We start from the raw sequence: 21,418 nt of genomic DNA, 5'->3' as shown, positions 1-21,418 counted from the left end.
TGGTCATTTTGCCACAGACAACAAAAAAAGGAGAGCCAGAGCCTTTAATTCCCTGCTTTTAAGTGTTAATATATTTACAGAAGACTTTACGAACAAGTGCCAAACAGCAATTGCACATTATTAGAGCTACACAATATTTGTACATGTTGCTAAAATAATGCTGCTAAATGAAGAAGCTTTATTAATTCAGTGGTTTTGGCTGCTGTTTTTAAAAATATATTTACCTGAAAGGAAATCTAGGTATTTAATTTTACAAATGATTTAAAATATAGCAGTAAGCAACATAAACTATTGCTTTTTATGTTTATACAATTTTTTTGGCATAACACTGCCATACAGATACAGAATTATAAAATATCTCTTTATAGTGCATTACAAATCCAGAAACTGGTTACCACTCCTACCACATACACATGGTATTGGTACTACCAAACATGCATGGCATTCTGTAATTAAACACTGCAAAGGAATACAGAGAAGAGAGCAGGACCATTCATAAAAATTGACATAGACCTGTTCCATTTTGCAAGTAAAAATTGTTGGGCTTTGGGGTTTTTCTTTTTACTGCACTTTTTTCTTAGAATACATTTCAACAATGAAGTCTATGATATTTTCAAATTTTATCAGTGCAAAACTACACTTAATCATCTGTTGCCAAAATCAAACTGCATAAAGGGCAAACAACTGTAGAATATCTTAAAACACAGAAAAAAAGAAGCAACAAATGATTAGCAAACATGCTTCAGTGGACCCAAAAATATAAGTGCCATAACCTTTTTCGCTGCAAAACAATAATTTTCACATGGTTAGCCACAGTAGTAAGTACATTCAGTATATCTCACAATAAACTTTAGTTGATGAATACACCACTGAACTTGTAAGTGTGGTAGAATTAGAGAGTCACATTTCCAAGAAGAAATGAGGTCTCTATTGAACTGATCTCTATAGCTTTTCAACTACATTTTAGTAGTCCATTACATACAGCATGTAATAAACCTATTCTTTAAATTCTTGCTTTCACCAAAGGTCTTAACTAAGTGTACTTAAGAACAAGGGCTGAAAAGGGAACACAGCTTTCAAGAAAAGAAACAGTTCATAGCCAACACTGAGCACAAAGATACTACAGAGACACAATGTGCACTCCCCTTGGAGAACTGCATCTAAATATCCGTAAATAGTGGAACTGTGGTGTTGACCATAATGTGAGTTGAGGGGAGTTGTATATGCCTAGGCCTTTTTTGACCCATTTTCAGGCTCTGACAGCCATAAAAAATACCTTTTGACCAGTTACTCCAATTACAATTGGAACTGTGAACACGTATCAAAACAAATTACCAAAATGTGGAATGATGTCCATCTTCTACATGATAATGCCAGATTCATTGATGCTGGTTGCTCCAAATCCAGAGGTAGCTAACTTCTATGTGGGCTAGGAATAGGTTTTCCATTTGACTGATTTTGCTTTTACACAGGTAAGAAAAAAATAAATCAACCCTGTTCTGCAGTTGGAATCTGACTTTTAACACTTAATTTACACTTTCAGCACTAGTCTACAAAAGGATTTATGTGCAAATATGTATTCAGAAGGAATTAGTAAGTTAGCATTGTCATCAACTTAAGCTTCTGCCTAAGCAGACATCTTCTGCCTAAAAACAGAGGAAACATGGGACATTTCCTGCCTAAACAGGTATTTCGTCATTAGAATCTCCCATGGCATTTAAAAACTGATTTGAAGTGGATTACTCTTCATCTTACAGTCCTTTTAGTACTGAGTTCAAATGCAGTAGAAATTCTTTAACAAACAGATCTGAAACAAATAAAAGACCACCTTCTCCACACAAAACATTATTAAAACATGGAAAACACAGCCAAGGGATTGAAGAGACAGAAAGAAACCACGAGTTCAAAACCAAAAAATTCCCGCAGAAAAATGGGATCACTGTATAATTTCTTTGTTTCACAGCATCTTTTGGTGGCCAGCACTGGAGGCAGGACACAAGGCTAGAAATGTCTTTGGTTCTGATCCCCACTGGCAATTCTGAGGACAACATACATAACCAGCATGATATTGTCACACTTTTATTAATGGCAAAACTTGCTTCACATAGTTGCATCTTATTCATAAATACAGCTTTTGTCAAGGAAATTCAATATGATATGTTTCCTGCAAAAGCGTGGTGTAAAAAATTACATTTTCACCTAAACATATATAACTATAAATTGTGATCAGTACCATCACAACAGTCAGAAGAAGAAGGGGGTAAAATAACCTCTCAATTAAACAGATAGACATAAATTTTATTTAAAAACAAACAAGAGCTGTTTTCTATTTAAATCCAGTAAATGTCACTTGTCTTACCTCATTGGATCATCCATCAATATTGTACAAAGCTTTTAAGGTCTGTAAACCTTCTTTAAATATAGTACAGATATATGCAACTGCAGATTATTAGAATTAACCTGGAACAGTTCAGAGAGGCTTACACTAGGTTACATGAAATATTAACAATGGTTATACAAATACCTAGTACATTAGAGTGCTGCAATTTTAGAGCAGGAAACTGAGGAGCTGACCCAAGCCAGGGAACAGCTCTCAAAGGATTATTGCACTTATTTTTAGCATCCTTCAAGATTTTATTTGAGCAACGTGAACACAAAGACCTCAGACCTGCTCCTAGATACGTGGACACATGTAACTACTCCTCTGCTCTGAATGGTCTGTGCTGCACACCTCATGCACCTACGCCTTCAGTCTCTACACCAACACAGTATCAGGTACTGAGGCACACTTGTGTCTGGCACAGTAGGGCACAGAGCTGTAACTAACCTTAAAGTGCTGCATTTTTGCATGATTTGTATGATTGCCTTGTGTGTACTCATCTGTGTACTCAGTAACATTGTTCCAAGTTGCACATTCATATCCCCTCGCCATAAGATCCTTAAAATCAAATTCACAGCTATGTGCACATACACACTACTCCCACTTAACAGTACCAGAGGCTACTCAGATGTACTTCCTTGGAAAGAACCTTCATATGGAAGGTTCTGTTCAATTAACATATGAACAGCTCAGATTCTAGTCTAACACTGGGCCAAAATACACTACTGTAATAAGTACACGGAAATCCCTGAATATTTAAGCATACAGCAAGACAAAAAGAAATTTAACAGTAAGCAAACGACTTGACTTTTTTGCATACCGTCAGTTACTGAAGTAATGGTTAACCACCTATGCACTGGCATCTATGAGAATACAATCATTTCAACACACATATACTGTATATATACTGTAAACCTGAAAACCAATACTTAGAAACTTCAAGCACGGGGTGCTTCTGGTTGCTAAGGCCATGATTCTGTAACAAAAATGCATACAGTGCACCCACTTGATCCTCACAAATCTCAATGGGATGCTATGCTGTATGATTGCCCTGCAATAAATCCTTCTTTTAAGAACTTGCAAAATCAGAAGAAACAATTCCTCTATTAAAAGAATGAGAAACTGTCACATTTTACATAGAGCAGAACTTGTTAGTTAAAGCTGAAGTGTCCCATGGGAGTAATTCTGCTGATAAAGCTGTAAAACAAGGATTAGAGAGTGCAGGAGCCCACCTGACACAAAAACCCTCACTTACATAGTCCCCATAGGTCTTTGTAAGCAACTGATGTGCCACTACTCCTCTATGAAAACTGAGAGAAATATATTGAGTTGCAGACTAAAAAAAACCCCAAACATTACAGAGTTAATACAGGTGTAAGTACCAAAGTTCTTGACAATATTTTCAGATACCTTGGCCCCTTAATGCAGACAGCTCTGTCAGATTAAAAGTATTTCAAATACTTATGAACATTGAACCAGTAAGCATGTTGAAGTGAGAGATGTGTCATGATAATGGAATACTGCAGAGTAATCTTCTGGATGCACATCCCAAGAACTTTGTTTAAAATCAGGGCAAGATTTCTCCTTTTTTAATTCAGTAGACAAAAGATCTCCTGAGGTCATTGATGTTCAGTCAAATTACACTGTAAATATAATAACATTTCTGTCATCCCTTATTTCACATCCATACTCTGCATTTTCTGTGAAGTGTCTAACATTAATACTACAGTTCATAAATTGAAGGCTCTGTATAGCTTCTTATGCTATAGTTATGCTCCTTATACACAAGGTACCAATTTTCCCTGTGATACTCAAAAAATAACTATGTAAGAACAACTCCATGAAGTTAGCATAGTTAGGCACTCAAGACTGAAGAAGTCATAGGCAGAAAATGAAGTGTCCTCCCTTTGCATATGTGGAGGGGCAGAGTCCTTAACTACACAGACCAGTTCTATCACAGCATCTCCTTCCCCTTCTGTTCTGAAGGTCAGAGTCAAACACGAACAAGGGGATCCCAGTTCATGTCCAGGGAATTGGGAAAGGCTTCTCAGGATCTTTCTGGCCTTAAAAAGGTGGCGGCTGGAATTCTTTGGGCATTTCTGCTCAGACAAACTTAATGCTAACTTGAATGATCTGGATTACCCTAAAAAACAATTCATGTATATAAGTTCCTTTCCTCACAAGTCAGCACAGAAGAAGAAATACATCTTCCTTCTTCTCTGCTTCTTTAGGATGGAAAGAGTCTAATTTTTTTCCATAGGTACCAAGACCCCTAACTGCCTCTATTTGATCCCAAGAACTAGCGCTACTGGAGAAAAAAATGGATGATGGATTGCCATGATGGGCATTAGCAAAACAGAACACAAGACATTTTGTCTATGCTCCTAAACCCCTGAAAACTTCATAATTTAGAGTTATAAGACTTGAAAAAAGTCCTGTAGCATTCTGACTCTCAAACTGTGGTCAGCCTCTTGCCTTGTAACATTTAATCAGCAATACATTAAAGGCAGTGGATAATATGTACACTTTTAAACAGAAAATACATACAGAAGTTTTAGAGAATTTTAGAACTGTAGGAAGTCTGACTTGCACCTGCATTATTTTTAAATTCATATTCTGCACAACTAACTTGCTGGGTACTACCATTTGACTTGAGCAGCAGAAAATCAGAAGCAGCTACTCAGGGAGAGCAGACAGTTCTTTGGTAGAAGCTGGGAAAGATCTTAACAGTGAAAATCTTACTTGATGGGCTCCAGCCCAGCCAACAGACTGACCTGCCTTAAGTTTACATTGCTTGCCAAAGTAACATAAAACTGTGAGAGACTTCTGATAGAGAGCAAAGAAAGGGAACAGACAGCTGGAAAGAAGTACCAGGACTGCATTTGTCTCTGAGACCAGCAACAGGTGATTGCATTGTGCAGATTCTACCCAAAACTGGCCAGGAAACATTGAAGCTCAAGTGAGACCCAACTTGCCATGCCTGGTGACCTTTTCTCTGATGGCTTTGCTGATAAGGCAGTGCTCTGTGATAAAGACACTGCTCTTCAGCTCTTCAGAGGCTTTCCAGGTGCTGAACTCAGCTGGGGGAGTCATCTTGTTACAGCTGAGTAACAGAGAGCTTTCAAACTGAGACCAAATTTGAGAGATCAAAGAGATCCCCCCTCCCAGATTAGTTGTAACAAATGAGTCAAGAGAAGGGAGAATTTAACAGGGACTAAAAGAAATCTAAAGTGCAGCTTCCCTTGTATCCAAAAACTATGGATACAGTTTCTCTTAAGTTAAAACTTTTCAATATACAGTGATTCCCAGCTGTACAGGACATGATATATGCTATCAATTGTTAAGTGCCTCCAACAAAGATGCTAATCTAAGCTAAAAGATACTGTGCAAATACTGCTATTAATCACGACCATGGTTCCTAAGAAAGTGACCACTAGGGTAAAACACTGTGGTTTTGAAATAATTTCTAGTAATTTCCTAAATGGAAAACAAAACTTAAAGCAAGTTTAAAGGAAACTTAAAATTTTGATGTTCCAAGGCTTTTTAGTTGTTACACTTTATTTTTTTTTCAATATTGGATGAATTTTAAAAAGTAGATAAGCTTTTCTGTGCAATCTGTCTGGAAAACATAATGAATTTCTTAGCTTTCAATATGCATAATTGTTTTAAAGAGATACACCTGGCTGACTGCTGATAAACAGAGATTGAAAAAACCAAAATTCATTAACCTACCAGAAGCCTAATCTGATGCATTTACAACAAGCATAGTCTTGTAAACTAACACTAGATGGAAATTTCAACCAAAATTAACAAGCAATGAATAATTTTGCTTCATTTAAAGTGAAACAAGGATTTTTAAAATCTCAGACTCATGGTTTGAGCTCATCCTTAGTTTCTGTGGTGGTCCCCCCTGAAAGTGTATCCTTATCAAGGTTATCTTGTAGATCTGTTGATGGGTCATTTGAAGAATTCTCAGTGTTACATAAATCTTCCTCTCTAACATCTGGGTGATTTCCACAGTCATTGTTCAGATTTTCATAATCTTTTTTGGAATAAGAAGCGTCCTCCTTTCTGTCTGAATTATTAATTTCTTCTGATTTTGAAAGTTGACTGGTATCAGTGTCACTGTTCTTTTCACTGTTGTTCTGCCTAACAGCATCACAGTTCACTTCTTGTTCATCCTGATCATTTTCTTCCCCATTTTTTGTGAATTCTACCTTTCTTTCTTCAGTTATTTTACCAGCTGAGCTTCCACTTGCTGATGTATTCTTAGGCTCTTTTGGTTTCTTATGCTTAGAAATATGACTATTGGGAATGGAAACTGGAGATGCTGGCTTTTTACTTGCTTTGCTTCCCTCTGACTTCTGTCTTCTTGGAGGTCCCCAGATAAAATGCTCTGAGGGTGTATAATGTTGCTGGGCAAATCTCAGCAGTTTCCTCCTTTCTCTTCTGTCTCTAATAGTATACACAAAATATTCTAGAGCACTTTGCTTAATGTTGGGAATGGTATCTTCCACAAGAGCTTCATGCAGAATAAATTTTACCAGGGGAGATTTGAAACTCTCATATCCAAGTTCACCAAGGCTTTTCAGAATTCGAGTGATTCTCAAGTAGTTATGTTGAGACCTTTGAAAGAAATGGGTAAAAAAAATTCTATTGAATCAGGAAAAAAAAACCACTTCCAAATACAGAACTGTAACTGCAATTCCTCAGTCCTTTTTATCACTTCAGACTTCCTATATTTTCTCAAAGCTGCTGAAGCTTACTAGCACCTCCTCTGCTAGGATGTTGTGAGTGAAAATTAGTGTTTGTAAAAAGCACTGGGGGAGAGAGCTGAGAGCAAATAAAATCAAATGTACTGATTTTGATTCCTTCTGCTGTATGAGAAGGGCAACAAAGCTGGTGAAGGGTCTGGAAGCTGTAAGTCCTATGAGGAGCAGCTAAAGGTAGTGGGGTTCTTTATTTTGGAGCCACAAAGGCTCAGGGGAGACCTTATTGCTCTCTACAACTGCCTGAAAGGAGGCCCTGGCAAGGGGGGGTTGGCTTCTTGTCCAAGGCAACAACTGACAGGACAAGGGGAAACAGCCTCAGGTTGCACCAAGCTGAGGTTCAGGTTGGGCAGGAGGAAAATTTTTTCCCTGAAAGAGTGGTTAAGCATTGGAACAGGCTGCCCAGGGAAGTGGTGGAAACATCATCCCTGGAAGTGTTCAAAAGATGAGCAGATGTGGCACTTAGTGCTATGGTTTATTTGATATGGTGGTGTTTGGTCAAAGATTGGACTCAATGACCCCAGAGGTTTTTTAATGATTCTATGCCGTTCTCCTTCTGGAGAGAAAACCCAGTCTCTTTGTAAACAAAAGGGTTTGTAGTGTATTCATGGTGCAGCTATGGAACAGGGCTCACTGCACTTCACTCAGGGTATTTAAAAGCTGGGTCTCCAGTCTAGACTAGCACCTGCACTACTGATACAGTCAGGGCTGGGGGAAAAACAGGCACCTCTGGAGAGTAAGTCCCACTGTTGTAGGAAATATCAAAGAGAAAAGGAACTAATTGTCTTCTGCAAGTGCTTGTGAAAAGGCCTTTCCCTTGTGAAGCACACCTTAGTATGGAGTAGAACTTTTATGTTTGAATTTTAGATTAGATGGATAAAATTAGGCACAGAGTCCCAAATCCTGACTTAAAACTGAAGCTACTCACTGGAAAGAACAGGAGTGAAAGCATGCAGTAACATCTGGACTTCCTGAAAACCTGCTTTATCTGTGGCCTGAGTCTGAGCCCACATCCATATTGGTTTATACAATGTTAATGTAAAATTATTAACAAATTATTCTCACTATTTACCTGGAATCCATCAGAACTGTACCTACAAGTTTTTATCATGACAGGAGAACAAAATGCTGCAAGAAAACATCCTGCAGCTCTAAGCTCAGAGTTATTAGGAAGTGAGCAGAGAATCTGAAAAGAGGTTTTGGTACAATTAATCTGTATGAGACAAAATTCAGTACAAACTTATGATCCACACAATACCAATGTAAAGCAACTGATATAATTTACTGAACATTGGGCCAAGGCTTGACATAACATGTTTAAACCTTTCCAGATCAGCATTTCAATTAAAAAAATTTAAATACAAAGTATTTCATGTTTTGAGGAGGGAGGGAAATCTTTTTACTTAACTTTCATAAAGGTGTGGAGAATTTAATCTTTCTCAAAAAGAAATGTAAATACAAAGACAAGTCACTTGTTTTTTCCTAAGTGAGAAGCAGCACTTTGGGATTGGGTGAAAACAAATTCAGTACCATGACAAATTAGTTTGAAGCTGGGATCTTCTTCAGCACCATCTAAAATTGTATTTTCAAGGAATTCACTGATGTCAGTCCAACTGGCAATGAGTGAGAAGAACAATCAAAAAAAAGGGGAAAGAGGAACATACAGAAAGAAGCACAAACCAGGCATCAACTATTTCCTTTTTTTTTTCCTGGCAGTCTTTGGAAAAAATATCTTTGCTTTCTCTAAAAAAGAAAAGGATAAAGAGATTCTATAGCAATTCTAGCAAGTGAAGTGAATGTCATTACTTACTCATTCAAATGCTGAAATCTTTCTTGCCAGTTAGCAGCTCGTGCTACATTTCCAGTTTTATCAATTAGTTTTATTCCAAAAAACTCCAACATCATTTTATAAGCCAAAAGGAATCTTCTAATTGCTTCTTTTGTTTTCTTGAATTCCTAATGGACAAAGAATATGTAAGAATATGTCTGAAATTCTTAATGGCACTAAAGCAAGTACTTCTGCATTGTATAAGACAACTCTACATTACAAAAAGCAGTTATGTATTAAAATTACAGTGATGGTTTGTATGGAGCTCAATATTTGAATTACCTCAATTTCATATGTAGTTAATTCTTTAGCATAGAAGTTCAGACCTTGTTCCCTTAGTGGAAAAAGCCTGTTAAAAGAAGAAGTGCATTATGGCTCAGTATAAGAATGCTTAATCAAATTAATGCTTTGAAACAGAAATAGGTAATAATTAACCAACCATTGTATGTAAGTGTGGTTATGTTCCAGTTTTTCATAGTCTCCTTTCCATTTATTTAGGACTTCTTCAATATAAACCCCTGCATAAAAATAATTTGAAAAACTGTTAGGTAGCCATCAAAACCAGCATGTTAAAATAATGACAGAACACATACTTTGTCTTTCATATACTATGTGAAATAAGGTCTATTGCAGCCATAAATTAATTTTAATTCAAAAATAATTTAGTTACTAAAACCTAATTAAAAAATAAGGTACTTATAAAATGTCAATATAAACAAAACAAATTGACTTATACTGAGTTAACAAAAAGTGAAGGAATGTGACAGCAACCTATGTAAAATATATACAAGAATTCTCATGTCATAGATCCCTTTATCACACTGACTGGGAATTAACAAACTGCTCCCATAAGACACTGCACTGTGAATCACCCGTCATTGATTTTACAAGATAAAACTCTGCAGCTATCCATCCATCTATGTATCTATCTATCTATCTATCTAATCTTCATAGAAGAAAGCCTCAACTCTTTAGGAAATCTCCCATACCAGGGATATCTAATACCTTGGAAGCTGCAAATACTATTATGATTGGGAAATCTTTCTCAGTTAATAGTGGCCAAGCACAGCACTGCTCATGGAATCAGTCACGGGCCAGGGCACTTTTCCAGGTACTACACAGATATACAAAATACATAAAAGGATGGCCCTTGTTCCCAAAGCTGTACAATATCTTTCCATGAATGAGCACTGTGTTTGTCTGTTTCTACTCTGAAACCAGTAAGTTTCAGTACTGCTGCACAAAGCCAAATAGCATAGGAGCAACCTAAAAATCCCAAAGCCCCATGTAGATAGTCTCCTACTATACATTTAAGATGCCTCTTCACCCAGTGAAATTTTCCATTTGGGTCTAAATGGCAAAGGAGGACACATTTGATACTTTTATCTAAGAAGTGAAAAAAGCAGCTAGTCTAAGGGGCTGGTAAGTACATGGGGTTTCTAGTGTAGGAAAAGCTGGAAAAGGACCTTGGAAAGAGGACCTTCATTATCTCTGCATCATATCCAACCTATATTTCAAGTATTGGAAAACTTGCTGCTCAGACCCAGGGCAGAGAGAAAAACAAGCCAGCTCTGATCCAGAACCACAAACTAAATCTGTAGGTCATGGGACTAAACTTCACATCTAGTATTGCACTAGAAATGTTTTGGGATTTTTAAACAACATTCTCCATTAATTCAGTCCTTAACCTGGTAGCTAAGACTCCCTCCAAACACTCTCACAGATCCACAGACTTGGGTCAAGGTGGTGATTACTCCTTTCCATTCTGAATGGAAACAAACTTATGCATAGCTAGAGTTCACAGCCAACAACATGTCAGCCTCCATGGCTTATCAGCTACCTTTGACATTACTAACTGTGGTTTTCTCCTACAATACTAAGAGAAATGTTACTCTTTACAAATTTTGGGAGGGAAACCCTCCTACAACTTTCATGACTATCTCTTTTCATAGCTAATCCTCTTGAACTGCTCCTTCATTTTGGACCTTTAAAGGAGCTCTTCCCCATAACCATTTCTGTCTTTTAGTTTCAGAGCCATATGGTCCCCAGGTTCACACAGACCTCACTGCCCTTAGCTTTCTTTCTATATCTGTTCTCTGTGTAATGTCTCCCAAATCTGCTACTTCTTTACTGGCAATTCCCAGACCCACCTGTTCTTCCAGTCAAGCTAAAACTGACTAAAAGCATCTGTCTATGGGTATCTAGATAAAGCACAAGTCAGCTAAAGCGAAAGTCTTATCTTTCTTTCACAACCTGAGTTATCTTCTCACTTGCTAAGGGTATTACTGCTATCTTGTCTATAAACAGTTCTCATCTTCAACTTTTCAGTGTGTACATTTTTACAACCTTCTGTGTAACATTCCTTTCCAACCAGTTTCCTATCTGAACTCTCACACTTTGCATCTCAACTTTTTTTTCCTGACCTTGAAAAGTGCTTTCTTGTCATGCTTACACCTACCCTGAATGCTGCTGAATGCAGCTACCCTGAATGCTGGGAAGATCATCTTTCTAGACTGTTACTTTTTTATACAGACCTGCTTTTTTTGCTTTGCATTCTTCCATTGTGAAACCTTGCTCTGTAACTTCAAACAAAAACTATACACCTTCCCTTCCAAAGCCTTTGTGACCTGTCCCTCACTCCCTTATCAGAACCCATTTGTTGCTATGAGACTGATCCTGCTTCCAACAGGATCCTGCCTCAGAGGCAGCCTACACATCTCACTCCTTCTGCACTCCAACATGCACTTCACTATTTCCTACCAAATCAGTCTCATGCTGAGAGCATCCTTTGGCAAATACCTTCAAAATAACCTTGTCACCATTCTTTTAAAATTCAGAAAATCTTATTTTTGGCTTCAGTTTGTCTTTTTTGCTAATGGCTAAGCTCTCATGTGCTGAGACTCCTGTCTATCACCCTAACCAAGACTGCTTTATTGCCTCCTCCTGCTTCTCCATCTGTCTGCTATCCTGTTGTCTCTCATATGTCAACTGCAAACCCTCTAGAGTAGGGCTTGTCATCTTTCAGCTTCTCCTGTGTTTGTGCAGAATGCTGCATATGAGGTTCTTGCTCCACTACCAGAACCACTAGGGACACTGAGAAATGGCTTTATTATTGGTATTACAATAATAACACAAAAGATTAAAGCACATTTTTTCCCTTTACACAGTTCCAGGGTTATCCCCATAGATCACTGCCACTCCTATTCAAACAGCAAGTTGGTGCAATATAGTGGAAGAACTTTATCTTTGTTTACTAAAAGGTACTGCCACAAACAGTGGTACTAACAACGCCTTGTACTACTTCATGCTGATAATGTCTAAGAAAAGCACCACCTTCCTAGAGTGAAAGCTAACTGTTCTAAGCACAAACTGCTCTCGTGTTATCAATGTGCTACTCCAACATGGGAGGTTCATGTTCAATATATTACTATATACCTTTCATTTGTCTTAATTATCACCACTGTTTGAATTTGCTACTGTCATTAGTGATCATTCTTTTGGTATCACTGTTATTGTGGCAGATTACTCACCATCAGGTTTAAATGGGATTTTGTTTTTGTAAAACCGGAGATTGCACAAGTCATTTTGATACCGAAGATCTTTAAAGTTCTGCTAAAAGAAAGGAAACAGGACATTACCAGCCCACAAAAACCTACCAAGACTATCCAGAAAGGTATATTGGGCTCTTTGAATAATTTAAGGACAAAAAAATTCAGAGTTTTAGGAACCACAGAGTTCTAGTTATGCACTTAAAGACTCAGTTTAAGGATCTGAAAATTCTTTCTGGCTGGTACCTTCTCCTACTGAGGCAACAGCAAGCATAGCAGCACCCTCCCCCTTCAGTCTCAAGGAACTTGAGAGACAAATAATCAGTCAGGCAAATTCTATGATCTATCCTCTTTGATATCCAAGGCATAAGCCTTTTCCTGGGCACCAACCACACTTCCCAGGCTTACACATATCATGTGCTTGCCTGTTTGCCTGGGATGAAAAGACATTATTTCCCTCCCACTCGCATATGTTGTGTCTCAGCTTTTTGGTTTGTGTATCACTTTTAGGTTCTCATTTCTTGTACTTTGTGTTGTTCAACACAAAGGTTTTAGAATGTTTTTTTACTGAAAAGACAATTTTAAATCATAAAATGTTCTTACTGGATACTGGTGTCGGTACTTGTATAAATCTCTTGCTGCATAGAAGCTTCTCTTTGGCTTGGCTGTCAGCTCAGCTCCATCACCACTCTGAAACAGAAAGCAGATAATAATCATACACAAACCCCCTAAAGAGCATACTTGTATAATATTCAAATAATTACTTTTCATTATGGGTTTCAGCAATGTAAACAAACATAAGTGCATGTATTTGTCTGCTGTTTCGTCAAACACTGAAAATTTCCCTGCTCAATACTTACACAACACACTTTAAACATAAGTTAAAATAATTAGTCTAAAATACAAAAGCAAGACTTGTCCTTCCAAAGAGGCTGAATTTGAGCTAAAACAAGTCTGATTGTCATTTCTAAATGCAAGACTTCAAAGTAATCTGGCAAGTGCTAATACAAGATGAAATAAGTAACTGATCTTGAAAATGCAGAGACACGGAGTCACCATCACTATTTAAAAAAAATCCACCAAACAAAAAAAAAAAAAAAGTCGTGTACATAGACTTAATTGCTACTATTGCACCCTGTGGAAAATAGCTACTAAAAATATTTCATTCTACTCCTTGCAATACACGTAATAGGTTAAAGTCAAGCTTAAAAGAGGAAGTTCTCTGGGACTGCACTGGGCATTTGCCATTCTTACTGCCCATCCTACGGCTTATCAACTGTACACTAATGTCAAACAAGCAACTATGTTCCTTCCTCCTTTCACAAAACCAGCTTTGACCATACCTGCAGTCAAAACACACTTGCTTGAACAAGACACACCCCTTGACACTTGGTTATCCGGCACTAGCATCACCATGTAACAAGCAGAAACGGGAAAGGCACTTAGGCTTACTTAATTTTGTTTGGTCTCTCAAACAAAACAAGATATATCTAGCAACCTAAAAAAAGACCCAGCTGCTCCACCCTACATAAAATTATTGTCAAAAGAACATCTTATTTCTTTAAGCTCGGCATTTACCAAGCTTCCTGAAGAAGAGAAACTCGCTCTGAAAATTCGTCACACCCACCGAGGAGTCACAATTCCATTGCCACATAGGGTCGAATATTCAGACTTTTACCCTGTTTAATGAAGAGGCCACATTAATTTAAAACACAGCCTTCCCTGGAAACAGCAGCAGCGGGAATGTCAACGACACCAAGGCCTCGATTTTCTCCCAATAATGACAGGGGAGGGGTGGGGAGAGATAAAACCGGGCTCGTCCTTAGCGGAGATGCAGCGCTGGGTTATCCCCAGCCGCTCCGGGCGCTGGCAGGTGCCGCCGGCAGCAGCGCGGGCCCGCGAGTGCCGCAGAGCAGCGGGAGCGGGGCCGCCCGGACCGCGGCTCGGCTCGGCTCGGTTCGGTCCGCCCGTTCCCGCCCGCCGGGCCCGCGGGCAGGACAGGGTAGGGCGAGGCGGGGCCGCGTCCGGCGCTTGCCGGTACCTGCTCGGGGCTGGCGGCGTCCGCCTCTGCCCGCTCCGCGTCCTCCTGCGCCGGCGGCGGCTCCCCGGGCCGGCAGTCGGCGGCGGGCGGCTCGGGCGGCTCTTCCCCGCCTCCCGCGGCGGCGCACACCCCCTCCTGCCGCCGCGGCTCCGCCGTCTCGGGCTCCGAGTCGGTCTCCCAGGTGGAGTCGCAGTCCTCCACCGTGGTGGGCTCCTTGAAGCTGACCCCGCTCAGCAGGCTGCCCATCGGCCCGGAGGCCGCGGAGGCCGAGGGCTGCGAGCGGCCGCCGGCTGCCTACGGCTGCGGCATGGCGGGGCGGGGCGGCGGCGGCCGGGGCTGCTCCCCGCCCGGCCCCAGCCCACGGACACGCGCGGGGCGGAGCTGCAGGCGCCGGGATTTCCACAAGAAACGCGCCCAGCCCTGGCGGCGGGCACCGGGCAGCGGCGAGCACCGGGCAGCGCCCGGCCGCCGGCACCGCGGGTCGGGCGGGGCGGCTCAGGGCCCGCCCGCCACCGGGCAGACCGTGCCAGAGGGGAGAGGGAGAGGGAGTTCACCCTCCGAGCAGGTGCGCCCCGCGGGGATTTCACGGCCCGGAGGCGACCGCGCTGTCCCCTGAAGGCTTCTGAGACAAGCAAGCAGGTGCGGGTGCTCATGGAGAAGAGCAGGGATGGCGGCTGTCCCAGAGCAGCGGTGTGGGGAGGAGAGGCTTTGAGTGACAGAAAGTGGTCCTGACACCTGCAGTGAGCAAGCTCCGGCTGTCCACTAGACATGGGAACTGTTGACCCCAAAGAGTGTACAGGGACTAGAGAAGACAGGAATGGAGGAGGTAATACTGCGGTAACCAGCCAGTTTTGGCTGCTCCTAAAATTCTTGCAAGTTTGGGGATGAAACTGACATGGTGTTCAAGGACCATTTTGAAGGGGCAGTGACAGTGTGTTTTGTATTTGGCCAGTACATGTCTTTTGGACAGAAACACTGCCAGGACTGAAGAGCTGATGAGTTGACAGCTTAGCACATTGTTCCAGTGCCTACTCTCACGCTCATGTCTAAAAACATGTCCTAATTTCTAACCAGGGTTGGTAGGCTTCCCACTCAGGGATTTCTGTCTTCTCCTTAAAGAGAATTCTGGGATGTCTGGTGACCACTCCTAAAGATGTGGAATATCATCAAGTCATCTCACTCCTCTTCTTGGTAAACCAAACATGTTGAGTTTCTTCAGCCTCTTGCCATAAATTCCCTTTCACATTCCCTCATTCCAAGTTGTACCTTTTTTGTCTGCTGTGTGTTTCATGTTTTAGCATCTGTTTCAAGTGCAGGTCCCAACATTTTAACTGGGTGTCCGGATCATCAGTATAGAAGCGATTTCATCTATATATTCTTGTTTCCCTATCCACTCTCTATAAAGTGAAGGATCATTTTAAGCCGAGTTGCTACAGTGTCATGCTTAGATGTGCACTCATGTCACTCTCATCCCTAACCCTCCTTCAGGTCCATTTGAAGCATGTTAGCTGCACCCACTGACACCAAACACAAGAAATTTCTGAGATTGCCCTGGTTTGTCAGACCTTGTTTCAGGCAAGTGTATTTGCAGCAGTAGCTCACCTAGATACTGTCACAGGCTGACCCGTGAGCCTGCCATACAGCTCAGTCTATCCCTGCTGCCCATGCCCCTGCTGCCTCCCACCATCACCCACCTTGGCCAAGACATTTCTCCTCCTCCTGTGCTCTTCATGCAGAGCAATGAAGCCCACTCAGCCTTTCCAATACCCCTTAGTCACTAGCATGCCAGCTGCTCCTCTCCTCAGGACCCAGCTATTCCCACTGCCAAGATCAAAGCTAGTGGCCCAAACCAAGACTTCCTCTCCACCCCCAGCCCTGTAGGTTTTCAAGGTCTACTGGAACTTTTTTGATATGTGATATTAAGGAATGCATGTAGCATACAGGAAAGTTCAGTCTCATTTTTGCCAGTAGACATCATTTTAATAAAGAATGAAAAATCCCCATCAAGCAGGAAGAAGAAAGGTTATAAGAGGGCAAACAGTAAGACTAGATACCAGGGCTGCAGTTGAGGGAGCAGAGTATTTTATAACACTCATGCTTATGTATCACATTTTTGGAGAGTTCCCTCTTCTTTGACCTCATTTGAGGGAATGAGATCATTCTTTCCTGCTTCCACAGTATCTCCTCCCATGTTGTAGGCAGTTTGAAGGAACTGACTTAAGAAATTCTGACGTCTGGAACACATTTTTCTTGTCTACCTGCAGACCAGGTACTTCCATTGGCCAACATCTAAAGGCTCAGTATAGACCAGTCCTGCTTCCTCTACCCTGCTACAGCTTTTGTCAAGGTTCCCTCACTGGAATTGTGTTTATACTATGGACAGTGGAGCTTCAAAAGCATGCCTTGCATGAGCATCAAAAATCAGAGGAAGGTTTTGATGACATTTCAGTTTGCATGGCAGTTAATCCCACAAACACACACACACGTCTCAAAGTGTCGACCAAATCTCATAATAGAATTTTAGGTGGATTTTAAAAAGATCTGGATCTCGGAGCACTGATAAGAACTAGGAGTCAAATGAGCTGGTGGGAGAACTCACCAAGCCACTCCCCATGATTTACCATCAGTTCTGGTTAACCAGGGAGGTCCCAGATGACTGGAGGTTAATCAGTATGATGCCCACCTAAAAGATGGGTGTCTTGGGGTGATTTTACAATGAGTAGTCTATTCCCTTATCATCTGTTGTATGCCCAGAAATGGTTGTTGTAGCTTTAAGGTGGGTTGGCAGGAGGGAGGAGCCTTGAGACTCTTCCATGGGCATTTTCAAAGCTTCATTCCCCAGGCATCCCTGGTGCCATGCAGACTGTGTCCTTTTTTTTGCTTAGCTAGCTTGGTTTTTGTTAGCTTAGGCAAGAAGGGTTATTTTACTCTCTCTGGCCTTGGAGAGGCTGCTGCAGCAATCCTTGGGTGGCTTTTTTTCCAAAATGAACTGGTTTGGTTTTGGTGTGAGACCCCAGAGAATGACCAGCGGGAGAAGAATTGGCTGGGGACTGCTCCACCTCGGCCCCAGAGCTAGTGAGAAAAAGGAGACCAAATCCACCTCCTTCACCTGCTCTGAAGAGAGGACCAACACCAGAGACTCACCAGATTCCCATCTGTTTTGCTGGAGCTGCTGTGTGAACCTTCTATTTTGCCATTTCCTTTTTTTTCCTTGAGACAGGAGGAGCCAGTTTTTTCTCCCCACCAGGTTGCCAGCCATTGTGGTTTTATTTTTTTTTTCCCTTGGCATTTTGAGTTTTTTGTTCTGGTGGTAGTGGGGGATTTGCCCTTTGCCAGGTGTATGTATTTTTCCTTTGAACAATGTGTTCTTTCAGGTTTGCAGCTTATTGCTGGTTCTAGTTGTGAACTAGAGGCAATTGGGATTCATGAAGAGGCTCTAGCACCCTAAATAGCTTTGTTGGGTGGTATTTCAGAGCTTGAACAGATTCCCCCAAGACACATCTTATTTAGAAAAAAATAAATTCCATTACCTCACAGTCAGGACTGGTAGTCATTTTTGGTAGTGAGGTAGTGAATTTATGGCACTTGAGTTCACTAAGTATTCCTGTACAATGGAAGATGAATAAGTGCTAAAGACCTGTTTCAATCAAGTAGTTTGTCACATAACACAGGTGAAAAACAACAGAAGACCTAGGGGACTGCAAATCACTGTTCATCAAATACAGACTTTCATAATGCTTATAGAAATAAGCACTTCTGATTATATATATTTATATACATCTTAAACAGCACAGGTTATTCTAAGCTGTGGTTTTTTTTCTTTGATGAGGACATGGTTTTATGAGCACTTCAAAGTGGAAACCACATTGCTTTCTCAAAGCTAATGCTGCATGTGATAACTGTTTAAAAATTATTAAAAATGCAGTAATTGTAATACTTTATCATTATCTTGGGAGGATGCTTGGAACAGGATACCAGAGAGGTCAATTAACAACTGGAGAGACTTACCAACCTAATATTAAGGTGATATAAAGCTGGGAGGGATTATGCTTCCGTAGAGGATATAGTAGACTACAAAACTGCTTTGATAAATGACAGAGGAGGGTAAAATAAATAACATTGGTAAAATGAAATTTAGTTGAGCTAATGTAAAATGATTCACAGTGGATATTTAAACATACAAAGGTAGATTTAGGAAATGCAGAAAGGCATTGATGTGACAGAAATGCTGCCATGATCTAGCTGAACAGTTAGAACATCGGCTGGACTAGATGATCTTATAGGTCTCTTCCAGTCTTGAAAATTCTGTGATTCTGTGATTCTGTGAAATGTCTGAGAGCTACAGTATTATTTGCATACATGTAGACAAGGGTCCAAATGTATTTGGACATGAACACTGGGAAAGTGTTCAAAGTCATACAGGCATGACAATTTTTTGTATGAAGTGGCTGTAGCTAACTGGTATTTTAATAGAGTTTGTTACCTCATTTGCTTATTTTTTGACTATGGTGAATGTTAATTCTCTTCTCTAGTCCAGTAATGCCCCAGACTGCTAAATGCCAAGCTTGATGTAGTAGCTATAGAAGGTGAATCTAATTTATAAAGTTCTCCACAATTTCCCTCTAGTGAGTGTCATTGGAATTGATTAACTAACTGTAAACTCAGAAGTCAGGTTGCATATTTCCCTAAATTTGTTTCTATTGGAATCTGAAATTAATTTACAGTGAAGAAAAGACTTCACATAAATCATGCCAGACGTGACAGATCAGTGTATTAAGCTCAGCAAAGCCAGTGGAAGTTCTCTCATTTTTGCTGGTTATGACTACGAAATTGAAGACCTTAACTGAAGCCCTGTTTATTGGAGTGTCTTGCACTACAAGTCTGTAAAAGTCACTTCAGAACAAATTAATAGAAGAGTGTTTTACTTTAAGATGATCTGTCTAGGTGTCAGAGAGGCAGTCTCAGTGTAGCCCTTAAGCCTCTAAGACTCTTCTTGCTGTCTTTCAGATGGAGTTTGAGCAGCCACTTTCTTGAGAGGAAACTGATCCAGTCCTGGCATGCAGCATGGTCTAAATGAATTGCTGTGCAGAAACCCTTGATTTATAGCTGGAATCCTACATCACCCTTGTGATGGACTGGAACCAGGTACCCAGATTGGCACTACCAGCTCTTCTGTAGTGGGCTTGCCTACGGTGCATCAGCAGGGTCAGCTGCCTGACATCAGTGATAAGAAAGGACATTGACTTGCCAGAAGTTCACTCAGGATTAGGTGATGCCATTAAGTTTTGCTGAAGGGCTCCTGGAGTGCACCATGCAAGCTAGTAGTTTTGGCAGTGGAACCCAGTGAGAAATTCTTCTCCCTGAAAGACAAACTGAGAGTGTGATGCAGAGGCCCAAATGCAGGTGTCCAAGTGCCTTTGGAGATCCCTTGGTGTATCCATCTTCTGCTGCAGAAGGGCACTGGTGCTCCATAAGCTCAGGAGGTCCCGTGGTGTAACTGCCAGCCCCATGAAGACATTTTGGCTACTCTAGGTTGTCTCCAATGATGCACCTACTATGTGCATGCTTACCATATATAGTCATAGGCCAGCTACATCTGTATGTGACTGGTTGGTTGGCTGGATCCCTTTGAAAGCTGCTGGTCTGTATTGACCAGAGCCATCTATCTATTGGACTATAACACCCCTTGTTAGCTTCTGGCATATAACAAGGGGTGTTATCTTCTGGCATATCTCTGTGTAAACACATAAATTTAGGTGTTTCCTTACAAACTTGATCCTTCCTCTAATGTGCCTGAGCATCCACATGTCTGGCGGTGTGCTACAGCACTCCCTCTGATGTGTAAGTGGACATTTCTGACCTGACAGCACACAGTATCTCCAGTCTTGAACTTCCAGAATTGCTACATGAGGCACCTGTGCCAGATGGAGGATGTGACTTAGTATACTCAGAGTAGGCACAATGCCCCCAGCGCTGTGTGGTTTTCTCCTCTGGGTCATTAAACAGAGACTGACATTCTTCTGAAGCCTGAGAAGGCTTCTCATTTGGGGAATTTATGTCCTGAAGTGTCTAACCTGTAGATGCTGAGCCTGAGCTAATTACAGAATGCTCCTTCTGTACTCCTATAGGGAAAAATGAGAACCTCCAGAGGATAATCCCTGTCATCCTGAAACAGGCATTTTAAATATGTAGGCTAAATCACAATATTGTTTGTTTCTACTGATTATAAAGAAAGCCAAGATCTAGCCAAACTCAGGTTTAGACATCAGACTTTCAAGCTGTAAATATTGCATGACATGATCCAGTCCCACATGCTTGAGGTTTTCTGAAAACACTGAATTTTGAGTACCCAGCTCCCATAGGAAAAGAGAGAGTATCCAACTGAGCTGGTGATGAGCATCCCTTTCCTGGCATGAAGAGTATCTGTAATCAGGTCATATCAAGTAATACACTTTCAGTCAGAGACTGAGAGGACTCTTGTTTCAGACTGTCTGTTGCCAGGTACGCAGAACTCAAGAGTGCAAATCTCTTTAGAAAGAGACAGAGCTTTAACCTTCCTGTCACATCCTATTGAATTTCTTATGCATAAGATCAAAACGATAAGGAGATGAACAAGAAAAGTGCCTCCTCCTTGGTCTCTGAATGAACAGCCAGCCTTTGGCTCTCTGTTGAACAGACAAGTATGAAAGGCTCTAAGGAGATCAGAGCATCACACTACCCTGGTATGTCATTTGCTGTGCTTTATTTCCTCACCTAAACACAGCAGAAGTTGTGCAGAGCCCCTTCTCCATCCATAATGAATAGTAAATAATGAATCCCATTCTGCTCTGCTTGGGTTAAAGGGCCTCACTT

General features: G+C 40.9%; 1 protein-coding gene across 2 annotated transcripts; it reads right to left on the bottom strand.

Moving 5' to 3' along the window:
• Positions 1-134: 134 nt before the first annotated feature.
• On the bottom strand, positions 135-14,854 carry OGFRL1 (opioid growth factor receptor like 1). 2 transcript variants are annotated; one of them, XM_058801021.1, is made up of 7 exons: positions 14,567-14,854; positions 13,129-13,215; positions 12,508-12,589; positions 9,417-9,495; positions 9,260-9,326; positions 8,960-9,105; positions 135-7,006 (listed from the first exon to the last, which is right to left on the bottom strand). In XM_058801021.1, exons 1-7 carry the CDS (start codon positions 14,810-14,812, stop codon positions 6,250-6,252), a joined length of 1,464 nt encoding a protein of 487 aa, XP_058657004.1. In that variant the 5' UTR covers positions 14,813-14,854; the 3' UTR covers positions 135-6,249. The 2 variants fall into 2 exon arrangements, with proteins under 2 accessions (XP_058657004.1, XP_058657005.1); XM_058801022.1 differs by having other exon boundaries at positions 12,508-12,586.
• Positions 14,855-21,418: the final 6,564 nt, after the last annotated feature.

This window comes from Ammospiza caudacuta, chromosome 3 (assembly GCF_027887145.1).
Source record: "Ammospiza caudacuta isolate bAmmCau1 chromosome 3, bAmmCau1.pri, whole genome shotgun sequence".
Taxonomy (NCBI): domain Eukaryota; kingdom Metazoa; phylum Chordata; class Aves; order Passeriformes; family Passerellidae; genus Ammospiza; species Ammospiza caudacuta.
This window is presented reverse-complemented; position numbering and strand designations above follow the sequence as displayed.

Coding starts and splice junctions, on each gene's coding strand:
- OGFRL1 (XM_058801021.1), bottom strand. CDS start 14,812: ATGGGCAGCCTGCTGAGCGGGGTCAGCTTCAAGGAGCCCACCACGGTG. Junction 12,590..13,128: donor AGTACCGACACCAGTATCCA/GTAAGAACATTT, acceptor CCTTTCTTTTAG/CAGAACTTTAAAGATCTTCG. Junction 9,106..9,259: donor TAACTACATATGAAATTGAG/GTAATTCAAATA, acceptor TTTGTCCATTAG/GAATTCAAGAAAACAAAAGA.